The sequence below is a fragment of the Leopardus geoffroyi genome, chromosome D1 (genome assembly GCF_018350155.1).
Source record: "Leopardus geoffroyi isolate Oge1 chromosome D1, O.geoffroyi_Oge1_pat1.0, whole genome shotgun sequence".
In the NCBI taxonomy this organism is placed as follows: domain Eukaryota; kingdom Metazoa; phylum Chordata; class Mammalia; order Carnivora; family Felidae; genus Leopardus; species Leopardus geoffroyi.
This window is the reverse complement of record NC_059329.1, coordinates 106,700,383-106,725,453: the sequence shown is the minus strand read 5'-3', so window position 1 is coordinate 106,725,453 and position 25,071 is coordinate 106,700,383. Positions and strand designations below refer to the sequence as shown.

General features: G+C 51.2%; 1 protein-coding gene across 1 annotated transcript; it reads right to left on the bottom strand.

Annotated features, from left to right (window-relative positions):
• Positions 1-10,593: 10,593 nt before the first annotated feature.
• Positions 10,594-19,353, bottom strand: SLC3A2 (solute carrier family 3 member 2). The gene is made up of 9 exons (XM_045485636.1): positions 17,146-19,353; positions 16,289-16,462; positions 15,592-15,686; positions 13,703-13,771; positions 13,540-13,598; positions 13,198-13,378; positions 12,941-13,084; positions 11,194-11,277; positions 10,594-11,081 (listed from the first exon to the last, which is right to left on the bottom strand). The coding sequence occupies exons 1-9, from the start codon at positions 17,576-17,578 to the stop codon at positions 10,734-10,736; spliced, it is 1,587 nt and encodes a 528-aa protein (XP_045341592.1). The 5' UTR covers positions 17,579-19,353; the 3' UTR covers positions 10,594-10,733.
• Between the last annotated feature and the right edge of the window lie 5,718 nt (positions 19,354-25,071).

The following is a 25,071-nucleotide window of genomic DNA, read 5'->3' as shown; positions in this document are numbered from 1 at the left end:
AGATCATGACCTTGATCAGTCATGCCTGCATAATGGCACCTTCATAAAATCCCTTAAATGACAGAGAACAGAGAGCTTCCAGGTCATGAGCACATCAAGGTGCCCGGAGGCCATTGCACCTGGAGAGGGCATGGGAGGTCCATGTATACCTTCCCTTCCCCAAACCTTGCTCCATTCATCTCTTCTAGTTAGTTGTCCCTGAGTTGTATCCTTTATAATAGTAAACTGTTAATAGTAAAAAAAGCACTGTCCTGAGTTCTGTGAGTCGTCCTAGAGAATTATAGAACCGGAGGAGGATGTTAGAGGGACTCTTTGAATTGAAAATCCCTTGGTCAGAAGTGCCAGTGACAACCCGAGCCTTGCAACTGGCATCTCAAATGAGGGCAGTCTTGTGGGAATGAGCCCTTAACCTGTGGGATCTGATGCGGACTCCAGTAGACAGGTGCCAGCATTGAATTGAATGAATTGAATTGAATTGAATTGAATTGAATTGAATTGAATTGTAGGAGAATTGGTTGGCATGAGAAAAAAATAAATAAACACATTTGGTGTCATAGTGTTGTGAGGAAACTGAGTCTAAACTGAGGTTTAGACAGGGGTAGAGCAAAGAGTCCATCCCCAAATGATCTCTGTGCCCATGCTCTCCTCTTCACCCTGGCTGCCACCCTGGCTGAGCAACTCATTCAACTTAGCAGTGCCAGCATCATGATCTCCTCGGCCCCAGGGACCTCACTTCTATCCCAGAGTCCTCAACTGCTGTTTATACTCCCTTGTCCTTACTCCCCCACTGAGAACCTTCCCCCCCACCATCAACCTTCCTCCCCTGAGAAGCCTGAACCATGCCGGCTTTCATCCACACCACAAGTATCCGCAGACCCCTGGCCCCTGGCTTCCACTGCAAATGCACCACTCAGATCAACCCCACCATCCAGCTTCCCTGATCCCACACATGGGGACATTCGAGCACAGCTGGGGGGGAAATCCTGCTACCTCACAGACTGGCGCCAGAAAAAACGCAGGACTGCTGACCTCAGCTAATGGGCATCATTATGCCATCCACGTATCCTTCTGCTTGTCCTCAGTCAACTGCCTGGCCTTATTCCCAAAGGTGCCCTCAGCTCTCACCTCTCCTCATGCCCCCTCCCCTCCACACTCACAACAGGTGTCCTTCCCTCCCGCGTGTTCATTTGAATAAGACAAGACTCTCCAACTCTTTGTTTAAGAAAACCTTGCAGTCTCAGTCGCAGGGGGGATTATTTCACCCCCTGCACGTGGGAGGAGAGGGATGTGCGGCTGCTCCCCCTCTGGCTTAACAAAAAAGCTCACAGGTATTTATACCTTCTAGAAAACAGAGATGTGAATTTAAATATTGCCAGGGCAACACATTCTCAAGGAAGACAAGCGATCAGAATCGCAAGATTTTAAAAGTTAAAGGTTGCTGTCACAGGACAAAGCAACCGCCTCTTAAATTTGATTGTCTGACAAGATTCCCTTGTTAGAAATAACATTTACAAGGATGGTTTCATGATTCGGGGAAAGAATCTGCTTTCATTTCTGTGGCTTCAGAAAAAAAAGGGAACGTGTTCTCCTTATATGGAAGTGGGGGGCGTATTGTTTTTTTGGAGGGGTTTTTGGTGGTTTGGGGAGGACTTTTTTATTTGTTTTGTTTTTGGCACCACCAGTTAGGGGGGATCTGGAATTTTTAAGGCCAAGTGCTGAAATTCCATTAGTTAGCACCAAAAGAAACAAAGGCAGGTCTGAAGCCGGTTGTTCACACTGCCTGGCCGTCCATCTACGTTTCCTTCAAGCAGTGACTTTACCATGCGCCTACAGCCGGCCTTGTCCAACTTGAGTGTGCATGAGTCACCTGGAATCTAAGATGCAAATTCAGGGGCACCTGGGTGGCTGTCAGTTAAGCATGGGACTCTTGATTTCAGCTCAGGTCACGATCTCACAGGTTTGTGAGTTCGAGTCCTGCGTCGGGCTCTCCACTGAGAGCATGGAGCCTGCTTGGGATTCTCTCTCTCTCTCTCTCTCTCTCTCTCTCTCTCAAAAATAAATAAATATTAAAAAATAAAAATTTATTTATTTATTTATTTATTTGGAGAGGGAGGGAGGAAGAGAGAGAATCCCAAGCAGGTCCCACGCTGTCAGCGCAGAGCCCGGCATGGGACTCGAGCTCACCAACCGGGAGATCATGACCTGAGCCGAAATCAAGAGTCAGATGCTTAACTGAGCCATGCAGGTGCACCATCAAAATAAGTTTAAAAAAATTTTTTTTAATTTTTTTTTAACGTTTATTTATTTTTGAGACAGAGACAGAGCATGAACGGGGGAGGGGCAGAGAGAGGGAGACACAGAATCGGAAGCAGGCTCCAGGCTCCGAGCCATCAGCCCAGAGCCCGACGCGGGGCTTGAACTCACGGACCGCGAGATGGTGACCTGAGCTGAAGTCGGATGCTTAACCGACTGAGCCAACCAGGCACCCCAATAAAAAAATTTTTAAATGCAGGTTCAGGGGCATCTGGGTGGCTCAGTCGGTTAAGTGTCCGACTTCGGTTCAGGTCATGATCTCATGGTTCATGGGTTTGAGCCCCACCTTGGGCTCTCTGCTGTCAGCTCAGAACCTGGAGCCTGCTTCAGGTTCCCCTCATTCTGTGTGTCCCTCCCCTGCTGGTGCTCTCTCTCTCTCTCTCACTCTCTCCAAAATAAATAAGCGTAAGTAAGTAAGTAAGTAGATAAATGAAGGAATACATGCAGATTCAGATTCTGATTCCAAAGGTCCGGGGTAGGGCCTGAGACCCTGCATGTCTAACATGTAGGTGCTGTGGTTGCCATTGGGCCCCAGACACTGAATGGGAGGAGCCTGGGTGTTTATTCATACTTTCTCCCCTCTTCTCAAACCTCCACCCCCACCCCCAGGCCCCGCGGTTCTCACTCTCAGCCGATGACCTCATTTCCTGTTTTACTGAGAAAATAAAAAGCCATCTGTGGGCAGAATTCCACAAGCTCCCACCACATCTACCCAGCAATTCTGTCCTCGTCTGTGCGTCGCCGGCATGATGCTGCTGCACTCCAGCCCATTTCCCCCCTGTCCTTACCCTAGACCCCGTCCCCTCTCCCTCCGGCAGAGGCACCCACCCAGCGTGCGTCCTCTCTCCCCTCTCGACTTAAGCAAATGTGCTGTCACTGTTCCCATCTTAGACACCAAAGATTTCAGGCCCCTTCTTCCTCCAGCTACTGCCTCGGTTCTCCCTTCCTGAGCTGCTCTGCTCTCTCTGGGCACTGACTCCAACCTGTCTCTTCTGACCCTCCTAAGCCCCTTCCGGTTGGCCCTTGCCCCAGCCTTGCCAAGGTCACCAAAGACCTCCATGCTGATAAACCGGGCAGCCAAGCCTCCATCCCCTCCCCCCATGCCCCCTCCCCCCAGTACTACCACTGGCAGCACTGGATCCAGCATTTGCCCGTCACCTTGGTCTCCGTGGCACACCCTCCCACCTACCTCACTGCCCCTCGCTCTCAGTCTCTGTTGCCCGCCCCTCTGACCGGGGAAGGGCTGGCATCCTCTTCTCTTCCCTCTCTACCCTTACCCCGCGGGCCCCCTCCTGTCATTCTGTGGCTCTGCAAGCCAGCCGTACACACGACTCCCAGGTTCGAGCCCCCAGCCCACGTCGTGGCACCAATGCCGGCTAACGTGCCCACAGCCCACAGCTCCGTGTCCGACCACACGCACATTGGCGGTGTGTCCCCTTGGTGGCGGCCTCCCAGGCTGTTCCAGTTAAAAGACAATTGTACTTCCTGCTGCTTGGCACTTGGGCTTCCTGCCCATTTTCCAAGTCTGGTCCTGCCCCCTCCTGGTAGTTCTTGACGGCCTTTCAATAAATTCTTTTCGCTGCTTAAGAAAACCAAGAACTCCGACTGATACCATCTAGAAACCTGTAGAAATCCCTCCCACCCTTAGAAGTAAAAAATTTCATTCCTCCATCGTCCCCTGGAAGTGCTCCGGAGAAGACCGCCAGAGATGCCACCAAACTCGAGGCCAGCTGGGACAGCCCTGCTCTAAGGGACACAAACCAGGTCTCTTCTTCTTGCCTCCCTGTCCCCACCCCCAGGGATCTGCTCCCTTCTGAGGGTCCCTCCTCCATGTCTGTCCCGTAAATGGTGCCAGTCCTTGGGTATCCAAGCTCTTCCTTCTGCCCTTCTCACCCCACAAGCTCATCGGGGCGTCATTCACACTCACAAGATGCAGCCCTACCTCCATTCCTCTGCTAGGCTGCAGACCGTCCCCTGCTGGAAACCTCCACCTGCCCTTGGTGCAGTCCAGGGCACCTACACCCAGCACATCTACATGGAACTGACCCCCTTCCAGCTTCCCCGTCCACAGCTGCCTCTCTCCCTGCCTCCCCCATCCAGCTTGAGGGCCCCAGCCTGCTCCCCAGCCACCTAGGCTAGAAACTCAGGAGTCACCACACAGCTTCCTTCTCCCTCCGAGTCCGTCCCTCCCAGGCGTTTGTGAAATCCTGGAACTTCTCTTGAAACATCTCTCCAAGCCATCCCCTCCTCTCCAACCACACAGCCTCTGCCTCATTAGTTTCCACATCTTCCTGGGCTGTTCCAACAGCCTCCTAGAGGGGTCCTGGCCACCCTCAACTCCTTCTACAACAGCAGAGCCAGAGGGAGCTTTCTGGAACTCAGACCTGACCATGTCGCTCCCTACCGAGCACTTCTCTATCCAGTGAGAGCAGTGTTCTTTTCTCATTCTTCTCTGAGCTTCTTACAAAGATCTGGTGTCCTCTCCCAGACCTGCTGAAACAGGACACCCAGGAAAAAACCCGGGACATTCCTCCCCCACCAATCTTTGTCCTCAGGCATAACTCAGCACGTTTGGAAAACATTGATCTGGTGATTCCCAAACTGCTGCGGGAATCATTTCAGAAAGCTGGTTAAAAACCAACTCCCAGAGGTGCCTGGGTGGCTCAGTCGGTTGAGCGTCCGACCTCGGCTCCTGTCATGATCTCGCGGTCTGTGGGTTCAAGCCCCGTGTCGGGCCCTGTGCTGACAGCTCAGAGCCTGGAGCCTGCTTCGGATTCTGTGTCTCCCTGTCTCTCTGCCCGTCCCCCGCTCATACTCCCTCTCTCTCCCTCTCTGTCCCTCTCTCCGTCAAAAATAAATAAACATTTGGGGCGCCTGGGTGGCGCAGTCGGTTGAGCGTCCGACTTCAGCCAGGTCACGATCTCGAGGTCCGTGAGTTCGAGCCCCGCGTTGGGCTCTGGGCTGATGGCTCAGAGCCTGGAGCCTGTTTCCGATTCTGTGTCTCCCTCTCTCTCTGCCCCTCCCCCGTTCATGCTCTGTCTGTCTCTGTCCCAAAAATAAATAAATGTTGAAAAAAAAACAAAAAAATAATAATAATAAATAAATAAATAAACATTAAAAAAAAAAAAAAAAACTCCCAGGCTCACCCCCTTGGAGATGCCGATTCAGTGGAATGTGAGAGATTTTCCCAGAGGATGAGGGGACCAATCTTCTTCCTACAGAGTATAGACAACTTGAGCACGGCTGTTAAAGCCCTTCAAGCTTCAGCCTCTGATTGGCTCTCACCATTTCCAAATGTACGACACCATGCTGTCTCGTCCTCACGCTCACCGTGCTGTCTCAACTGAGTGGCTATACATAATGTCCCCTCTGCCCGGGTGGCCCTGTCCCTCAAGTGTGTCACACGAATGCCTCTGTCTCAGTTCAAATGAAGACCTGAAGAAGCTTTTCCTGACCTCCCCTGGGTTAAACTCTTCCTCTGTCCTCCACGGAGCCTAGTTCACTTCGGCCCTAGAGGGGCCCTTTACTTCAGAGCCCTCGGCCTCCTCTGTAAACCAGATCGACAACGTCTTCACGTGTACATCACAGTGACTTCAAAGAAAACAAAAAGGGAAATCTTGTTAAACCGATGATCTGGTTTATTTATTTATTTATTTTTTTAATGTTTATTTATTATTGAGAGACAGAGCATGAGCATGGGAAGGGCAGAGACAGGAGAAGACACAGAATCCGAAGCAGGCTCCAGGCTCCGAGCTGTCAGCACAGAGCCCGACGCGGGGCTCGAACTCACGAACTGTGAGATCATGACCTGATCTGAAGTCGGACACATAACTGACTGAGCCACCTAGAAGCCCCCTAATGATCTCATTTAAAAGTGCCCTTAACCCTTAAGAGCCAGCCCCCAGTGCTTAAAATCCCAAGCACTCGGTCCTTTGTGGAGGCTGGGAGCCACGTGAGGGCAGGGTCCTGTTCACCCTGACTCCAGGAAGTTGAGGAGTACCAGGAGCAGAGCAGGAATCGAAAACTATATTCAATGAAGGAAGGAAACAGCAGAGGCGCATCTAACTCTGGCTCCCTCTACCTCGGGTGAGCCCAGCTGCCAGCTCGGGAGAGGCATTCTGGCCACTTGCCTCAACTATGATAATAGGGGTGCGAGTCCCTCCTTCATAGGGTAGTTGAGGGGCTAGTGAGACAGCTTCTGTGACTGCATCTGCCTCTGTTTCCTTCCTTCTTTAATGTGGGAAGTGGAAGCTGAGGTCCTCAATGGTACAGCCTGCAGATTCAGAGGACCCACGCGTTGACCTCGTCGGCTCTCCCGCAGCACAGAGGTCCGAGTCTTCCCGAGAAGGACCTCACCCAGGATCTCTGGGGGTTTCAGTGTCTGCATGACTTTTGGTTTATTCATTTGCTATTTTATTGTTTTTATTATTATTATTTTTTAAACGTTTATTTATTTTTGAGACAGGGAGAGACAGAGCATAAACGGGGGAGGGTCAGAGAGAGAAGGAGACACAGAATCTGAGACAGGCTCCAGGCTCTGAGCTGTCAGCCCAGAGCCCGACGCGGGGCTCAAACTCACGGACCGCGAGATCGTGACCTGAGCCGAAGTCAGACGCTTAACCGACTGAGCCGCCCAGGCACCCCTCATTTGTTATTTTAAAAACAAATATGGAGAGGGGTGCCTGGGCGGCTCAGTCGGTTGAGCGTCCGACTTTGGCTCAGGTCATGATCTCACAGTTAGTGAGTTCGAGCCCCGCATCAGACTCTCTGCTGTCAGCACGGAGCCTGCTTCAGATTCTGTCTCCCCTCTCTCTGCCCCTCCCCTGCTTGCATTCTCTCATAAATAAATAAAAAATATGGAGGGAGGGAGCTAGTATTTGATGGGTACAGTCTCAGTAGTTTGGGAAGACAAAAAAGTTCTGAGGGTAGATGGTGGGGATGGTCAGACAACAATGTGAATATAGATTTTTTTTAAGTTTCTTTTTTTTTCTTTTTGAGAGAAAGAGAAAGAGAGAGAGAGAGAGAGAAAGATCACGAGTGGGGGAGGGGCAGAGAGAGAGCGAGAATCCCAAGCAGGTTCTGTGCTATCAGCACAGAGCCCGATGCGGGGCTCAAACTTTCGAACCGTGAAATCATGACCTGAGCCAAAATCAAGAGTTGGACGCTGAACTGATTGAGCCACCCAAGCGCCCCACAATGTAAATATACTTAATGCCACTGAACTGCGCCTAAAAACAGGTCCATGTTCATTTAACATGGTAAATTTTATGATAGCTATAAAATTAAACTTGCAGCCTTGCCCACCTCAGTAAAGGCAAATCCAGTCTCCCAGCTGCTCCAGACGAAAACCTTATAATCATCCTGACTCTTCTCTATCGAGAGCCACCCTAGGCTTATGAGTACCCCTGTATGAATGGGGAAAGGGTTTTTTATTTTTATTTTTTTAATTTTATTTTTTAAATTTACATCCAAATTAGTTAGCATATAGCACAACAATGATTTCAGGAGTAGATTCCTTAATGCCCCTGACCCATTTAGCCCATCCCCCCTCCCACAACCCCTCCAGTAACCCTCTGTTTGTTCTCCCTATTTAAGAGTCTCTTATGTTTTGTCCCCCTCCCTGTGTTTATATTATTTTTGTTTCCCTTCCCTGATGTTCATCTGTTCTGTCTTAAAGCCCTCATATGAGTGAAGTCATAGGATATTTGTCTTTCTCTGACTAATTCCACTTGGCATAATACCCTCCAGTTCCATCCACGTAGTTGTAAATGGCAAGATTTCATTCTTTTTGATTGCCAAGTAATACTCCATTGTAGGGAAAGGGCTTTTTAAAAAGGGAAAGTCGGGGCACCTGGGTGGCTTAGTTGGTGAAATGTCTGACATTGGCTCAGGTCATGACCTCACGGTTCATGGGTTCGAGCCCCGCATAGGAAAAATTTGAAAAATGTGAAAGTCTACAGGAAATCACAAAGCACAAAATGAGGTTGAGGTTCCATCTGTGGTGACACCGTGATACCCACTGGGTCAGAGGGGAGGCGGGAGGCAGAGCAAGAGGGAAACGGGGAGGGCTGGAGCTGGCCCCCTGGGAAAGGGCCGAGGGTGGGGAGCCTCAGGAAGAGGAGAGCCCGGATCAGACGAGGGTCAGAACCTGCCGGGTGTGTCTTCTCAGGAACTGTGCCCTAGCACCTGAGCACATGCCCGCACAGCCCTTGGCACAGGTGCAGGGCAAGAGAAATCAAATGAGCCAACAAGGACTGGGCCTTAACTGGGCCATCTAGTCTCTTGACCTGTCCCCTCCACCAAGACCCCCTTAGAGGCTCAGGCCCGACCCAAGCCCCATCCTGCAGGAACCAGTGTTCTTTCCATAAGAAAGCCATGGGGGCCAGACTTCACCCCCAGGTCTGTGAGGCCAGTCTGAGAATCATGACTGCAACAGAAAGATTCAACACAAAATCCAGTGGGTTTACCTGCAAAACAAGTCCAGGACCCAAACACCTCCACTGCTGTTATCCTGCGAAGTCTGTCAAGCTACAGCCATTAACAGCCACCCTAACTAGCCTCCCTGCTAGGGGGACAGCGAGTCAGCGAAAACCCATCAGCCCACCCATGCTGCTCACAGCCTTCCAGCTCCCTCCCATCACTCAGAGTTAGTCTTACCTTCCAAGTCTGGCCTTTGCCCTCAGCTCCTGGGAGGTGATCTCTAGGCCTCTGGAATGTCCTGTCTGAGGACTTCAGACATCTGTCAAACAATGTGATTTGCAAGGAGTGCTTTGGGACACATGCCCTCTGGGGGAACTTGGAGAGTAAAGGTCGGGCGCATGGGCACCCGGTTATGGGCACGCCCAGGAACTCTGGACACCAAGCCTAGGACGAGCTTCCCTGCTTGGCCACACCGTGTGTTACAAACCAGGGGGTCTCAGGTCCAGGACCCCACTGCGAGAGAACAATCCATTGGAAGCTTCACACTTGGAGCCTCCCCTTCCCCCCTGCCAGTCCCCCGCCGGATTCCACCCTGCGCAACCTGCCCTTTAGTTGAATGTGTATCCTTCTGCTGTTAAAACACTGTGATCTTGGGGCATCTGGGTGGCTCAGCTGGTTGAGTGCCCACCGACCCTTGATTTCAGTTCAGGTCACGATCTCACAGTTCGTGAGTTCAAGACTCACGTTGGGCTCTGTGCTGATAGAGTGGAGCCTGCTTGGGATTCTGTCTCTCCCACCTCTCTCTACCCCTCCCCCGCTCACACAGGCACCCCCTCTCTCAAAATAAACTTAAAACACACACGCACTGTAATGTTAGTGCTTTCCTGAGTTGTGTAAGTCATGCTAGCATTACCTGCTGAGGATGGTCTTGGAGACCTGAACTTGCAGCTGGTGTCTGAAGTGAGGGCAGTCTTGTGGGGACCGTGCCCTCCAACTGTGCCGTTTCCCAAATTCTTTACGCCCCGCTTTGTGACCACCTTACTCCGATCTTCATGATCTACCCAACCCCTGCCAACCAGGCCTCACCCCGCCCCCCACCCTCTCCCCCTCAAGTAAGGCATGCCCCCACCCTAGGGCACCGAAGAGCCCCCCTTCCCCCAGTTATCTGGCAAGGGAACCCCCTCCTTTACTTCAGGCCTTTTGTTCACATGGCACCCCCTTGGTGAGGTCTCCCCTCTCCCCTCGTCCAGTTCCCTTCCACCCCAAGCCCCTGCCTCTCCTTCCTGCCTCACTTTGTCCTCTTGGAACACCATCACTATATCCACGGCACTCGAAATTGTACTCACCTTATTTCTTCTCCATTCCCTCACTAGACTAGAAGCCCTAGACGACTAGAAGAGAGGGATCTTGTACTTCGTCCTCTCCTGTGACCCCAGGACCTAAAACGATTCCTGTCACATGCTGAGTGCACAACACATTCTTGTTGAATGAATGCCCTCTAGTACCCTTTAGAAGCATCTCTTAGGAAACAGGCCACCCGGCTCCCACTCCTTCTCCCTGAGAGGCCAAGTCTGCAAAAAAACAGGAAACCTGACCACACTTGGCTGGAGACCACTGCTGAGGGGGATAAGGAAAGAGTCAGTAAGACCGAAGACCTCCAGGAGTGGACCCTGACCCAGACGCTAGCCCTGGCCCTCATACCTCCTTGTTGTTATGAGCCTGGAAGGCCCCTCCCTCTCTGGGCTGGAGCAGGTGCATGGAACTCTCTAGCCCTGATCACTGTCTTTGTGTGTGTGCGCGCATGCGTGCACGGAGGAGGGGGTAGATTCCTGCTGTGACCGAGGAAGGGAAGACAAGACCTCACCAGGCAGGAGTGACTTTTATTTGAAGCCAGAAAACACCTCTCAACTGTAATCTGTGACCGTAAAAAAAAAAAAGAAAAGAAAAGAAACCAGGACCCAAAGGGCCTGGGGGGGGGGGGGGAGGGGTAATGGGTCCTGTTAGGCCACATAGGGGAAACGAAGCAACAGCCCCTCATGGGGCTCCACGTTTAGGTGCCCCAGCTCAAGAGAGGCCCCCTCCTCGCGGCCCAGATGGGTGCTGAGCAGCAGATTGACCTTGGTTGGCAGGCTGGCAGTGGCCGGCAACCTGGCTGGTTGGCCGACATCCCCGAAGTTGAGCACTACCAAGAAGCGCTCGTTCTGGTCCCACTGGCGGACGTAGGCGAAGACGTCAGGCCCGGAGGAGAGTACATGGAAATCCCCATGCAGCAGGGAGCGCTCCTTGCCTCGCTGATCACTCAGTCGCCGGAAGAGAGAGAGGAGGGAGCCAGGGTCTTCATTCTGGCCCTGCAAGTGATGGTCACAGCAAGAAAGGATAAAGGACACCCCTGGGTGCAACCTCCTACACGCCACCTGCCCACCCTCGGCCAAGCAGGTCTGGCCCACCCCAAACCCTTACCTTTACAGTCATGTTGTTACTTCCAGGTTCTGAGGTGTCGGGGAAGCTGGATTCATCCCAGGGCATGATTGGAGACTTCACAGGCTGAAAAGCCAGGAAAACAGGATTTGGGAAAGGCCTGGGCCTGCTTCTCCCTTCACCTTCTGTTCCCAGCCCCATCCATGTAGAGCCTCCCCCCGAGGCTAGGCTAACTTCTACTGGATAAGCAAGGCCGGCCCCCGAGTCAGGTCCCTGCCCACACTATCGCGTCAGCGTGGAGGGCTTTTCTCCCAGCCACAGGGTTAGCTCCCTGACTGCCCTCCACTCCCCGCTCAGGTGTCTCACTAGATCTTCTGTGGCCACACGATGGCAAACATCCCCCATCCCCTGTTCTCTAGGCCCCTGACCCTGTTCTCTTTTATACAGCACTTAGCAGCACTGAGCACCTTTAATTTTTTTTTTTTTTTTTAACATTTACTTATTATTTTTTTTTTTCCAACGTTTATTTATTTTTGGGACAGAGAGAGACAGAGCATGAACAGGGGAGGGTCAGAGAGAGAGAGGGAGACACAGAATCGGAAACAGGCTCCAGGCTCTGAGCCATCAACCCAGAGCCTGACGCGGGGCTCGAACTCACGGACCGCGAGATCGTGACCTGGCTGAAGTCGGACGCCTAACCGACTGCGCCACCCAGGCGCCCCTACATTTACTTATTTTTGAGAGAGATAGAGGCACAGCACAAGTGAGGGAGGTGCAGAGAGACAGGGAGCCACAGAATCCAAAGCAGGCTGCAGGCTCTGAGCTGTCAGCACAAGGCCGGACGCGGGGCTCCAACTCACAATCCGTGACATCATGACCTGAGCCAAAGTCGGGTGCTTAACCTAGACTAAGCCATCCAGGCGCCCCAGCATTGGGCATCTTTATTCTCTTTGCTTATTATCTAACTTCCCCACCTCCAGCTCTTCTGTGCATTGCTGTGTCCTCTGTGCATGGCATATAGGAATTACTCCAGAAAACCGTGGAATAACTGCACGACCAGTTCTGTAAATATCAGCTTGGGTGTCAACCTCTAACCCTGCGGCTAGAGCTAAGTGAACACCATGCTCTTACCCCGTCTCAGCACTGGCTACCATGCGTTTCTCTTACTCCTCTGGGTCCCCCACTAAACTAGGAGTTGCTGGAGGGCACAAGCCCAGCCGAACACCTACCTGCTGCCCGCCGAACACACGAATGAGAATGAACGAACGAACCAACCAACCAACAGATGGCTCCCATATGGAACACCTACCGGGTACCAGCCATCGCATCTTCAAATATGCTCTCATTGAATCCCAACTTCCCTCCAAGAAATGCAAGGCCCCAGAAGAGGTGATCAAGACTAGGGCCGGGGCGCCTGGGTGGCGCAGTCGGTTAAGCGTCTGACTTCAGCCAGGTCACGATCTCGCAGTCTGTGAGTTCGAGCCCCGCGTCGGGCTCTGGGCTGATGGCTCGGAGCCTGGAGCCTGTTTCCGATTCTGTGTCTCCCTCTCTCTCTGCCCCTCCCCCGTTCATGCTCTGTCTCTCTCTGTCCCAAAAATAAACGTTGAAAAAAAAAAAAAAAAAGACTAGGGTCGTGAAAGAAGTTGCCGAGGCCACGCGGCTACCGTGGCTGACCAGGAGTCAAACGCAGTTCCCCCCAAGGCTCACGTCTACCTGCTGCCATCCACAGAAGCATCGCGATAGGGGAACACAACCTCCCCCACTGCTCCAGGGAGGCAGTAAGCCATACCTGGCCAGGCAGGGCAGCGGCCTCCAAGCCGATCTCATCTCCGTAGCTGAAAACCGGGGTCCCTGGCAGGGTGAAGAGCAGCAGGTGGTAGAGGCGGAGAAGATGAGCCGGCACGAAGGAAGTCAGGAGCCCCGCCTGAGACAACTGCAGGGATGGATGCACTGGTGAGCCCGGAAACCCGTCTCTGCCTCCGTCTGCCCACACCTTTCGTCAAAAAGGCCTCCTCCCCCGCCTCGTCCCCCGACTGTGGTACTCACGCTCCAGCTGCACCAGCGACTGTCGGTGGCATTCAAATACTGGGTGACCAAGAATTCTATATGCTTCCCGGTGGAAATGGAGTCTGACAGGTATGAGCTAGTCAACAACAGGTCCTTAGTGGATCCAAGGAGGCTCAGAATCTGCTGAAGGTCAGAGGACTCAGTCCCTGCGATCAAGAGCCTGCAGAGGGCAAGGCAGGGGACAAGGTTGGTAAAGAACAAGCAAAGAATGAAAGTGAAGAAAGTTCTTTGGGCTAGGAAATCGCCCATTCCTTGGGTCTGGCACTCTACTGGGGGGTTCCCACCATGAAGCTGAGTTGGCGGGGGAGGCCTGGCACCTACCTGTCTTCGCTGAAGCTCTTGGTGATGTTCTGCCACTCAGCCAACAACAAAGACGCATCCTAGAAGAAAAGAAACAAAGTCAAGGAACAGAGAACGCCAACAAGCCCTGACGAGTCCCTCTGCTCTCACCCAGACTCTGCCTCTCACATGGAAAGAAACTCACCGTCAGATTCTCCACGTCCCGAACCTGGAACCCATCCACACCAGCCTGCAGCCAAAAACTCAGAGCATCCTATAGGGACGGGGCAAAACAACAGAGGAAGGGCTTCAACACTCTGATGCAAAGGCTTAGAAAATCCAGCCCACGCTAAACCTCACCTACCACGCACTTTCCTATGACCTTGGAAGAGTCACCTGCCTTGACTGGCCTCACTTAACCATCAGCCTTCAGCTCCCTCTCATTCTACACCATCACTGATTCTTTTTTTTTTTTTTTAAGTTTATTTATTTATTTTGAGAGAGAGAGAGAGAGAGAGAGAGAGAGAGAGAGAGAACACCCATGAGCAGGGAAGGGGCAGAGAGAGGGAGAGAATCCCAAGCAGGCTTCACACTGTCAGTGCGGAGCCTGATGTGGGGCTTGAACTCACAAACGGTGAGGTCGTGACCAGAGTCCAAACCAAGAGTCAGATGTTTAACTGAGCCAGCCAGGCGCCTCTCACCATCACTGATTCTTAAAGTTATAGCATTTCACTTCTGTATTCCTCCCCATTACAAATCACACAGCTTCTCCTTTGATATAGAAAAGGCCTAAGAGAAAAAGTATGTTGATAAACATAACTTCACTTAGGAGTGCCTGGGTGGCTGAGTCCGTTGAGCATTGGACTTTGGCTCAGGTCATGATCTCACAGTGCGAGGGTTCGAGCCCCACATCAGACTCGCTGCTGTCAGCACAGAACCTCACTTCTGGTCCTCTGTCTCCCTCTCTCTCTCTGCCCCTTCCCCTGCTCACGTGCTTGCTTGCGGGCTCGGCGCACTCTCTCTCTCTCTCTCTCTCTCTCTCTCTCTCTCTCTCTAGCCAAGATCAGAAGACAAGTATACTTACTCCTCTCCGGGTGTCCTGAGGCCAGGGGAGGGTGTGTGTAAGAGAGCAGGTCAGAGCAAGGCCAAAGATGAAAGAGTGAAGTTCAAAGCACAGCCCCAGGGCAGTTCAGATGAAGATTTGAGAAGAGAAGCCAGTTCTGCAAAACAGGCCCAGGCCTGAAGTCCTGGCATTGGTGGGCACAAGACATGGAACCCCACCCCCAAGACCCCTTTTGCCCTTTCTGTCTCACCTCTTATCTCCATTTTCACCCAAGGCTACCAGTCCTCAAGCCATACCATCTGAAAACATCCCCTCATCAATAACTTTTAAGAGATTATATTTTCTTCTATACCCCTGCTGAACTGGCCAGTGTCCTAGAACCCAGGCATTAGGAGCTTGGATAACAAAGTCCCACTTGCAGCCTGCTGGGTATAGTCTTTGAGCCTATACCCGTATTCAGGGAAAGCAGGTTACAGAAATGAGACTACCTGAGACTTCAAATCCTAAGCACCTCAAGCCCCTCTGAACCCTAGCTTCTTCACTGACAGATTAGAGATGAAAGAGACTTTGTGTGGTTACAGAGAAACTTAGAACACATATCCAAAATACTTGGCATGGTCCCAGACGCAGAAGACCACAATGCTTACAACTTCAGACTGGGCTCCCCTCCAAAATACATCAAACAAGAACTGGGAAACCAGACACGGCAGGATTCCCACAGAGAAACAGCTTCCTCTCCCCCAAAGGAAGAAAAGTCAAACCCAGATCACCATCTGAGAAATTCCTTTCCTGGCACTGTTACCATCAGAGTCGAGGAAACAAGGAAAATGAGTGACCAGAAAAGGAACAAGCAAAACCAGGGAGCACTGTTGGCCTACCCTCTGCCTGTGGGAAGGGTGTGCCAGCTTGGCTCCAAGGAGCAAGGGGCCCCTCAGCTGGAGCCAGGCTAGTCTACAAGGGCTTGCTAGAAGGATCAACACAGCCCCAGCTGCCAACTCCCACCTGCCATCGGCGCCAACACACTTACTTACCTTCATCTTGGCGGCCACAGTGTCAATCTGAGTGGGGAGGAACCATGAGTTCTGGCCCTCATAGTTGGGAGTGAGGTCCAGAATGACCCGGATGCCTGGAACAATGGAGGAAAAAAGGGAGTCAGGAGAAAGACGTTGGGGTGTCAGGAAAGGAAGAAATCAACAAATACAAGTTAGTGGACTACTCCCTATGTATCATTTGGCACAAAAAGCTTAGATTTGAACCCCGGCAAAACCTATTCCATTGAAACAAAGATGTGAGTGGAGGGGTTGAAAATCTCATCGGGCAGAAGGCATGTAGTGTAGTCGAGAAGGCTAAACTAGGGGGCCCTGGGCTCCCCAACCCCAAAGTGAATCCTCTTAAAATAAGACAAGATTCTATTTGGATATTGTTCTCAAAAGGATCCATTCCTTTACAAGTTTAAAGAACACTGAATCAGCAAAAGCCTACATTTTGCAAATAAGGACACTGAAGCCCAGAAGGTAAGTGAATGCGCACACATCCAAGTAGAAAGTCTCTGCACCACCTGGCAAATTAATTTTAGGCTGAAGCCTAACAAACTGCAGGGAGCTTGTACCTGCCTTAGAAAACTCAGCCAGACAGGAGTAAACCAAACAAAAACCCTGTCCTGTCTTTTCTGTGGCCAGAAGGCCAAGCCCTTCCCAGCTGCTTCCTTGGCAACTCCAGGACACCCACTCTTTTTCTTGGCGGATTGCAAGAGATTGTCAAAATCTTCCTTGGAGCCGAGAACAGGGTTGATCTGTTCCAAGTTGGTCCCAGCGAGGTCATCTTTCTGGTTCTTGTGAATTGGGCCCAGCACAAAGCCTTTCACCTTCAGGGTGCTCAGGTAATCGAGGTGCCTCTTCAGGCCTGAAATGGGGAAGCAGATTTAAAGTGAAGGCCCTCTGAGGGGCACCTGGGTGGCTCAGTCGGTTGAGCGTCAGATTTTGGCTCAGGTCATGATCTCAGAGTCTGTGAGTTCGAGCCCAGCGTCGGGCTCTGTGCTGACAGCTCAGAGCCTGGAGCCTGCTTCAGGTTGTGTCTCCCTCTCTCTCTGCCCCTCCCCCGCTCATGCTCTGTCTGTCTCTCTCTCTTTCTGTCAAAAATAAATAAACATTAAAAAAAAAATTTAAAGTGAAGACCCTCTGAGAGGTCCTTGATCGCCCCTCTTCTCTTCTCCCCTCCCACAGGAAGTGTTGGGGAACTAAGTGTTGGGCCTTGATGGCCCCTCTTCTCCCCTCCGGCAGGAACTAAGTGTTGGGGGGAAGTGAGCCTGAATCACGAGACTCAGAGGAGCTGACGCAAGATGCCCGGTGCATTACTTCAGAAACCGTCAGCTACAGGCTTCGCAGGGTAAGTGAGGACGCTGAGTCAGCCATCCTCGTGGAAGAGGGCGTAGGGGCAGTTGTCTTCAAAGAAGGAATGGAGAAGCTACATCTCCGGCTTGAGGGTGCGGGACCGAGTACTGAATGGGGTGGACAACCGTCGGCGTCAATCTGGGGACAGGATCGGAGCCGGTGGCCCGATAACCCAGGGTCGCGCCCACAGCTCACCCGCTAGGTCGCCCTCCTCGTGGCCCTGGAAGGCCAGCAGGTCGCCGATGCGGTAGAGGGCGCCTTTGTGCCACCAGCTCTGCGCGGGCAGCTCGCGGCAGCGCGGCGCCCGCACAATGATGACCACCGCCCCCGCCAGCATGCCGAGCCAGCCGAGCCAGAAGAGCACCAGCAGCGCCCAGCGGGTGCGCACCCAGCCGGGGCTGCCCGCCACCTTCAGCAGCTCCTCCTTAGACAGGCCAGTGAACTTGGCCGCGGCCGCTGCCTCTGCCTCGTCGTCGGCCACCTTGATCTTAACCAGGCCGTTCTTTTCGGCGCCGCTCGCCACGACTACGGCCATGGCTGCCCCGGACGCCGCATTCATCGGCTGCTTCTCGGGCTCCATTTCGTTCAGCTCCACCTCCTTCATGTCCACCTCAGTGTCCTGGCTCATGATGCCTGCGGAACCGGCGATACGATGCAGTCTGCGATCAAGCGGTGGCTGGACTCCGGCCGCGACCTCCCCGCCCCAACACGGCCTCCGAAGAATTCGCGATCACGCGCACCTCGGGCTACAGTGTTCGCGTCTGCGGTGGGAAGGGCGCAGCCTACCGGAAAGAGACGGGGAGCCCCGCCCCTGCCCGCCCCTTAAAGAGGAACGGCCCCGATTGCTCTTTCTGAGACAACACGGGTGGGCGGCGGTGGGGGGACTAGGCTCCGGAGCACGCTTCCCACCGCTGCGCGCCTCAATTCCCCCTTCTCGAACCTGTTTACCCCTAAAGTTCCTCCTAGTCGAACGCTAAGAAGGTTGCGCGCAGAGCCACCTCCAGGTGGGCGGAGTCTGATTTGTCCCGCCCCGAGGAGTGGACAGGGAGGGGACTTCCAGCACCGCGGGTGGCCCTAGGGCCCCTCTTCGCCGCCGTCGAAGCCCGGGCCCCAACGTGCTCCGTTCGCCCCTGGCCCTGGGCTCAAACCACCGCGTGGTGGGCCCAACTTCGCACGGCCGCTGGCGCTCTCAGAGCCAGCCAAACTCAGCTTCTCCCCTTTCCCCCACCTAGCCTTGTCTCCTCAAGCCTTTGGAACTTGGCGCCGGATCTCTGCTTCCCCGCAGGGCTTACTCCCACTCGTCCTTCGAGATTCATCTTGAGTTCATTTCAAATAATTCATCATGCAGCAACTATTAAGTGCCCACTACAATACTTTGCTGTATTAATTTTATTGGGTTAACTGTAATGCAGTCTTCTCCCTGATGTTTTAAGATGAATCTGTTCGGACAGGAGAGTTGAAGCTGACCGCACCCCCCACCGCCCGTCTTCCCCTATCCCACCCCCCCAACCCCCCACCGCCAGTTTCTGGCGCCAGGATGTCGGGCAGCTAGGAATCCGACAGAAGAGCCAAAAGCCTGCTGGGCTGTAGGAAACATTCCAAGGTTGGGCCTCAATTGGAGGCACCCACCATTATCCTACAACAGACCAGACTCTTCCCCACTGTTGCAGGGCCTCCGACAGATTAGCCCAATCTCCCCAGGGTGCCAGGATTCCCTTACCTCCTTATCACTTCACTATGCTAAGCCTTGGAGGCAGCCGCAGATGATGAGACAAGCTGAGGGCAAAGCATAAACTAGCACCCCGCACCACCCCCCCCTCTTCAGGTGGGATACATGTGATATTCCTCCGACACTCCTGGCTACCAGAGAACAAAGGAAAGGGGTTTAAGTGCTTGTCATGGTAATGAGGGAAACTAAAGCAAATGAAAAATTTAATTCCCTTACTGCCTATAGCCCATGACAGAGTCCTCGAGACCCGAGACCGACAGAGTGATCTCCCTCTAGGAGCTCAGCTGCCTCAAGGATGACGCTTTGCTGGGGCCAAAGAGAACCTTGGTTTAACATTATCCCAACCACGAGGATCCTGTAAGTCTACTTCCTTTATCTTAACTGCCCCAGGATATATGCTGGCAATCAGGCTCCAAGCTTATACCCCCCCCCCCTTATACATTTGAAGGATCTCATGACTGAGATTTTATTTAACGGTAATAAGTGAAACAGTAATTTCCCTGGCAATAACTAGCCCCTCAAGGTCGTGGAAACCTTGCTTCCAAAATTCCTTAGAGACGTACTCTATCCCTGACCACCTCCCAAGCTGAGGGTATATAATGTTACCCATCATGACCCCAGTGCAGCTCTTCCTGCCCACGGGTCCTGTCCCCATGCTATAGTAAAATTATTGCACCAAAGACGTCTTCAAGAATTCTTTCTTGGTCGTCGGCTCCAGAACACCCCACCGTCACCCCAAAATTTCATCACAGAGGCCTTGAAGACCACCCAGCTTCCCTCCACAGAGATTCTGGGATGGAGACTAAGTGGGGCAGAGACAAGGTTCATAGCAGGGACTGCTGGACATCAACACCATGGGGTGCAGACGTTCAGGAACTGCTTGTTCCTGACCAGTGCCAGCTGGATTATTTTCAGAGAGGAGCTGAAGGAAACAAGTTCTTTCTCCCTCTCCCACCTGGGCTGGAAGCCAAGGTAGCTGTGTGTTTGGAAGAAAGCAGAAGCCAAATCTAAAGAAACAGCAGACAGGAAGGGGGGCCCAAGGAGAGTCAAGGGTGTGAAAAGGCTCATCTTCTGCCATTCCCTTTCTGCATGCCAAAGCCCATACCCGACCCCCACCCTAGGAGAGCCAGAACCAATTCCTAGAGGGAGGCAGGCGAGTGGATAGAGGGTGGAGTTCAGACTACTGCGCAAAGATGATAAGTCCAAGGTACCCTGGGCATGGCAGATAAGTGCCAACCAGAGGCTCTGAACAGACTTTAACAGGGTTGAAGTTCAAGGTTGAGAACTGGGTTCCGAAGCTCTCCTTGAGATTGTCCAACATTACACCCCTAGAAACCTAATATCTCACTCACAGCCCTGTGGTTCCAGACAGATGAAGCCAATTCCTTCTGCGTGCAGTAAAGAAGCTAACAACTTACCCCCCAAAATTTATGATCCCCACGCCTTCCACAGGGATTGCCCCTCCCCCTCCCCCCACTCCCCCCCCCCCCCCAGTGACATCAGCCTTCAAACACCTGCCAGTCTTACAGTACAGCCAGCTTTGTCAGGCCTCTGCATCTCTGGACATGCCATTCCGTGTTTTTCCCGTCCTGTTCTGCCACTCGGCCTCATTAGTTCCCGTTCATTCAAGACCTAGCTCAGATGACAGTTTTTCTCAACTTCTCCCAAAGAACTATTTTCCATCTACCTCTGCCACAACACATATCCTGTTTGTTTATTGCATTTCCTTTTCTGAGCGTCTGTTTGCACTTCAAGACGAGTGGCAGAGACCTTGTGCAATTTGCTGACGGACCTGCCTGTTCAGAGATAACATATAGTAGGCACTTCATGAGGGTTTGGAAAATGAGTTGGATGAACTATACCAGTCGAGCCCAAATACCTCCCTTCTTAGAAACAACAAAAGTAGCGTGTGAAGATAAAGGGATAAAAGTGAAAAGAAATGTAAACAACACCACATTATATCATAAAAAAGGAAAACAAGGGCACCTGGCTGGGTCAGTCGGTGGAGCATACCACTCTTGATCTCGGGGTTGTGAGTTCGAGCCCCAGGTTGGGTGTAGTGATTACTTAAAAACAAAAGTCTTTATTTTTTCTTAATGTTTATTTATTTGGTGGGGGGGAGGGGGGGCAGAGAGAGAGGAGGAGAATGAGAATTCCAAGCAGGTTCCATGCTGTGAGCACAGAACCTGACGTGGGGCTCAAACTCACGAACCATGAGATCATGACCTGAAGTGAAATCAGGCGTTGGTTGCTTAACCGACTGAGCCATCTAGGTGCCCCAAATACCAAATTCTTTAAAAAAAGGAAACCAAGGGGCGCCTGGGTGGCGCAGTCGGTTAAGCGTCCGACTTCAGCCAGGTCACGATCTCGCGGTCCGTGAGTTCGAGCCCCGCGTCGGGCTCTGGGCTGATGGCTCAGAGCCTGGAGCCTGCTTCTGATTCTGTGTCTCCCTCTCTCTCTGCCCCTCCCCCGTTCATGCTCTGTCTCTCTCTGTCCCAAAAATAAATAAACGTTGAAAAAAAAAATTTAAAAAAAAAAAAAAAAAAAAAAGGAAAGCAAGACTTGTTACTATTCAACCAAAAGAAAGTAATAAATCTGGGGGAAGGAGACGACCGGAAAACATGGAAAGACTGTACAGAAAGAGGCAGAACGTGGCTAGAGATCCTCAGATCCTTCAATGCCTTTTGATATAAAAACATATAAGACTTAATATTTACTGTAGGAACGCAAAGTAGATCATTAACAAATATTTTTTTAAGTTTTATTTAAGTAATGTCTATACCCAATGTGGGGTTCAAACTCATGCCCCTAAGATCAAAAGTCACATGCTCTTCTGACCGAGCCAGCCAGGTGTCTGGAGAAGTATATGATTTGTCACGAAGAATTAAGCTTTCAAAACCAGGCTGGGACAGGATGGCTCAGTCGGTTGAGCGTCCACCACTCGATTTCAGCTCAGGTGATGATCTCACGGTTCGGGCGTCCAAGCCCCACATTGGGCTCCATGCTGACAGTGTGGAGCCTGCTTGGGATTCTGCCTCTCTCTCCCTGTCTCTCTTCCCCTCCCCACTCGTACTCTCTTTCTCTCTCAAAATAAATAAACTTAAAAACTCTAAAAAAAAAAAAAAAAAAAAAAGGGGCGCCTGGGTGGCGCAGTCGGTTAAGCGTCCGACTTCAGCCAGGTCACGATCTCGCGGTCCTTGAGTTCGAGCCCCGCGTCGGGCTCTGGGCTGATGGCTCAGAGCCTGGAGCCTGTTTCCGATTCTGTGTCTCCCTCTCTCTCTGCCCCTCCCCCGTTCATGCTCTGTCTCTCTCTGTCCCAAAAATAAATAAACGTTGAAAAAAAAAATTTTTTTTTTAAATAATAAAAAAAATAAAAATAAAAAAAAAGACTGAGACAACGCAGAGAGAAAAGGCAGCTCAACAATCCAGAGACCACGTGAGGCTACACATCTTTAATACTTTATGCTCAGGCAGACAGATGAGGGTTGGGCCCTGAAACGCAGAGCGCTAAGTGTACAGAGAAAATTCCTTTCTAAACCCCTGTTGCAAAAGTCCATGTCACATGTTTCCCAACAAATAAGGATTACAGTTGAGCCTTCAACAGCACAGGGATTTGTGGCACGGTCAAAACTCTGCGTGTAACTTCTGACTCCCCAAATACTTAACTACTAATAGCCTACTGTTGACCGAAAGCCTTACCGATAACATAAGCAGCTGATTAACACGTATTTTGCTTCTGACATGTCCGTTGACCTTGGGGAGTTCAGACATTTGAAAAATGGATGATGGCTGAAAGTTAAAGAACTGAGCATTTGGAGGTCAAAGCGCTATGGAGATGAAAGCCGAGAAGGAGGCCGACCCTCAGCCAAAGGGGCTCACTTGGCAACTGTCATTTGAAGAAGTGACGTTGGAATAACATTGTTATTACGAATCCTGCAGGAGGGACGCTGGCTTCTAAAGAAGAGAACCGTCAGGGTTGTCTCAGTGGAGGATGGGGAATGTGAGAGGGGATAAAAGCCAGAAAGAGGAGAGGAAATACAGCCAAAGCTATCGTTTAGAAGAGAAATAAATGTGCCATCTCAAAAGTACCTGATTCTAAGTAAATTAGACAATGAACAATAATGCAGCAGCAAGCCTTTCTCTCTCATTACAACCAGATAGTAAAAGAGAGAAACATGGGGCGTCTGGGTGGCTCAGTTAGTTGAGCATCTGACTCTTGATTTTGGCTCAGGTCATGATCGCATGGTTCCTGGGGTGACGGGATGAGCCCCCCATCGAACTCTGTGCTGGCAGAGCAGAGCCTGCTTGAGATTCTCTCTCTCTCTCTCTCTCTCTCTACCCCTCCCCCTCTCGTGCTCTCTCTCTTCCTCTCTAAATAAATAAATAAACTTTTAAAAAGTAGAAAAAAAGAGTAACATCAGAGATATAGCAGATCAACCTATGGAAGAAACAGAGAAGCATTTGTAACATAGTATCCTTGGATAGATGACATCAGATATTTAGCTGATCAGAGACAGAATACTGATCTCATCCAAGAGGCTACATAGTAATAAGGGATTAAATTATCCTTAAAATGGTGACTGAAGTCCCCCAACATCAGCTCTTTCTACCATTGTGGTCACACGATACTGGTGGGTATTGCTATTTTTCCAGCCCCTGTGACCTTCACAACTTTCTATCATCACATCCTTTGGAAGAAAATCTCTAAGTGCAGCCACACTCACAAGGTCTGGCATTAAGCTCTGCCTCCTGGATGGGAGGGAGTATTGACATGAATTACTGGAGATTTTCTGTACAGGAGATTTATCTCTTCTCCCTCATTTATCTGGTTATTTGTTTTTTGTCAGTATGGACTTCTGCATATGTATTTTATCCTTTGGGTTAGAATTCAATACTATATTACTGGGGGGGGGGTTCTCAAATTGTTACAGCGTTGGCCGCTGTGAGCTCTTTTAGGTTGGCTCTTTTAATACATTTCTCTTTCTGCTGTCCCCCTGCCTCCCCCCACATACAGTTTTTTTGAGCACGTCTTTACTTCCTGGCACTACAAAATGGTCCAGGCTCATCTTGTATGTATGTTAGGGCCCCAGCCCTAGAATCAGCCATATCTCCAAAGAACCCTGGTTCCTTTTATTGGGAGAATGGTATTAGAAACCAAGATCTGGGCACTCAGATGTCTCCTCCTCCTCCTCCTCCTCCTCCTCCTCCTCCTCCTCCTCCATCTTCTTCTTCTTCTTCAAGTTTATTTATTATTTATTTTGAGGGGGAAGGGCAGGGGAGGGGCAGAGAGAGGGAGAAAGAATCCCAAGCAGGATTCCCAATACAGAGCCCAATACAGGGCTCAATCTCACCAATGGTGAGATCATGACCTGAGCCCAAATCAAGGGATGCTTAACTGACTGAGCTACCCAGGCACCCTTCAGCTGTCCTTTGACGAACAAAAGTTATCCATCAAAAATGTTATCAGTCTTGGGGGCACCTTAGTGGCTCAGTCAGTTGGGTGTCTGAGTCTTGATTGCGGCTCAGGTCATGATCACAGAGTCGTGGGATCGAGCTCCACTTTGGATTCTGATCTGAGTGTGGAGCCTACTTAAGATTCTCTCTCCCTGCCTCTCTGCCCTTCTTCCCCCACACCTCATGTGCTCTCTCTCTTTCTCTCTCTAAAATTAAAAAAAATAATAAAATGTTATCAGTTTTGGTGGGATGGCTGGGATTGAAAAAATAGGGGTGCCTGGCTGGCTCAGTTGGTGGAGCATCCGACCCTTGATCCCAGCGTCGTGAGTTCAAGCCCCACATTGGGCATGGAGCCTACTTAAATAAATAGATAGATAGATAGATAGATAGGTAGATAGATAGATAGATAAGTGTTTTCTCTTATGGCCCACATTTTTACTTTTGACGTCTTATTTTAAAATGTATTATTGGGGGGGCGCCTGGGTGGCACAGTCGGTTAAGCGTCCGACTTCAGCCAGGTCACGATCTCGCGGTCCGGGAGTTCGAGCCCCGCGTCAGGTTCTGGGCTGATGGCTCAGAGCCTGGAGCCTGTTTCCGATTCTGTGTCTCCCTCTCTCTCTGCCCCTCCCCCGTTCATGCTCTGTCTCTCTCTGTCCCAAAAATAAATAAACGTTGAAAAAAAAAATTAAAAATAAATAAATAAATAAATAAATAAAATAATAAATAAATAAAATGTATTATTGGGGCACCTGAGTGGCTCAGTCGGTCGGGCATCCAACTCTTGATTTCAGCTCAGGCCACGATCTCAGTTTCAGGAGTTCGAGCCCTCTGTGGGGTCTGTGCTGACAGTGTGGAGCCTGCTTGGGATTCTCCCTCTTTCTCTGCCCCTCCCCACCCACACTCTCTCTGTCTCTCTCAAAATAAATAAAATTTATAAA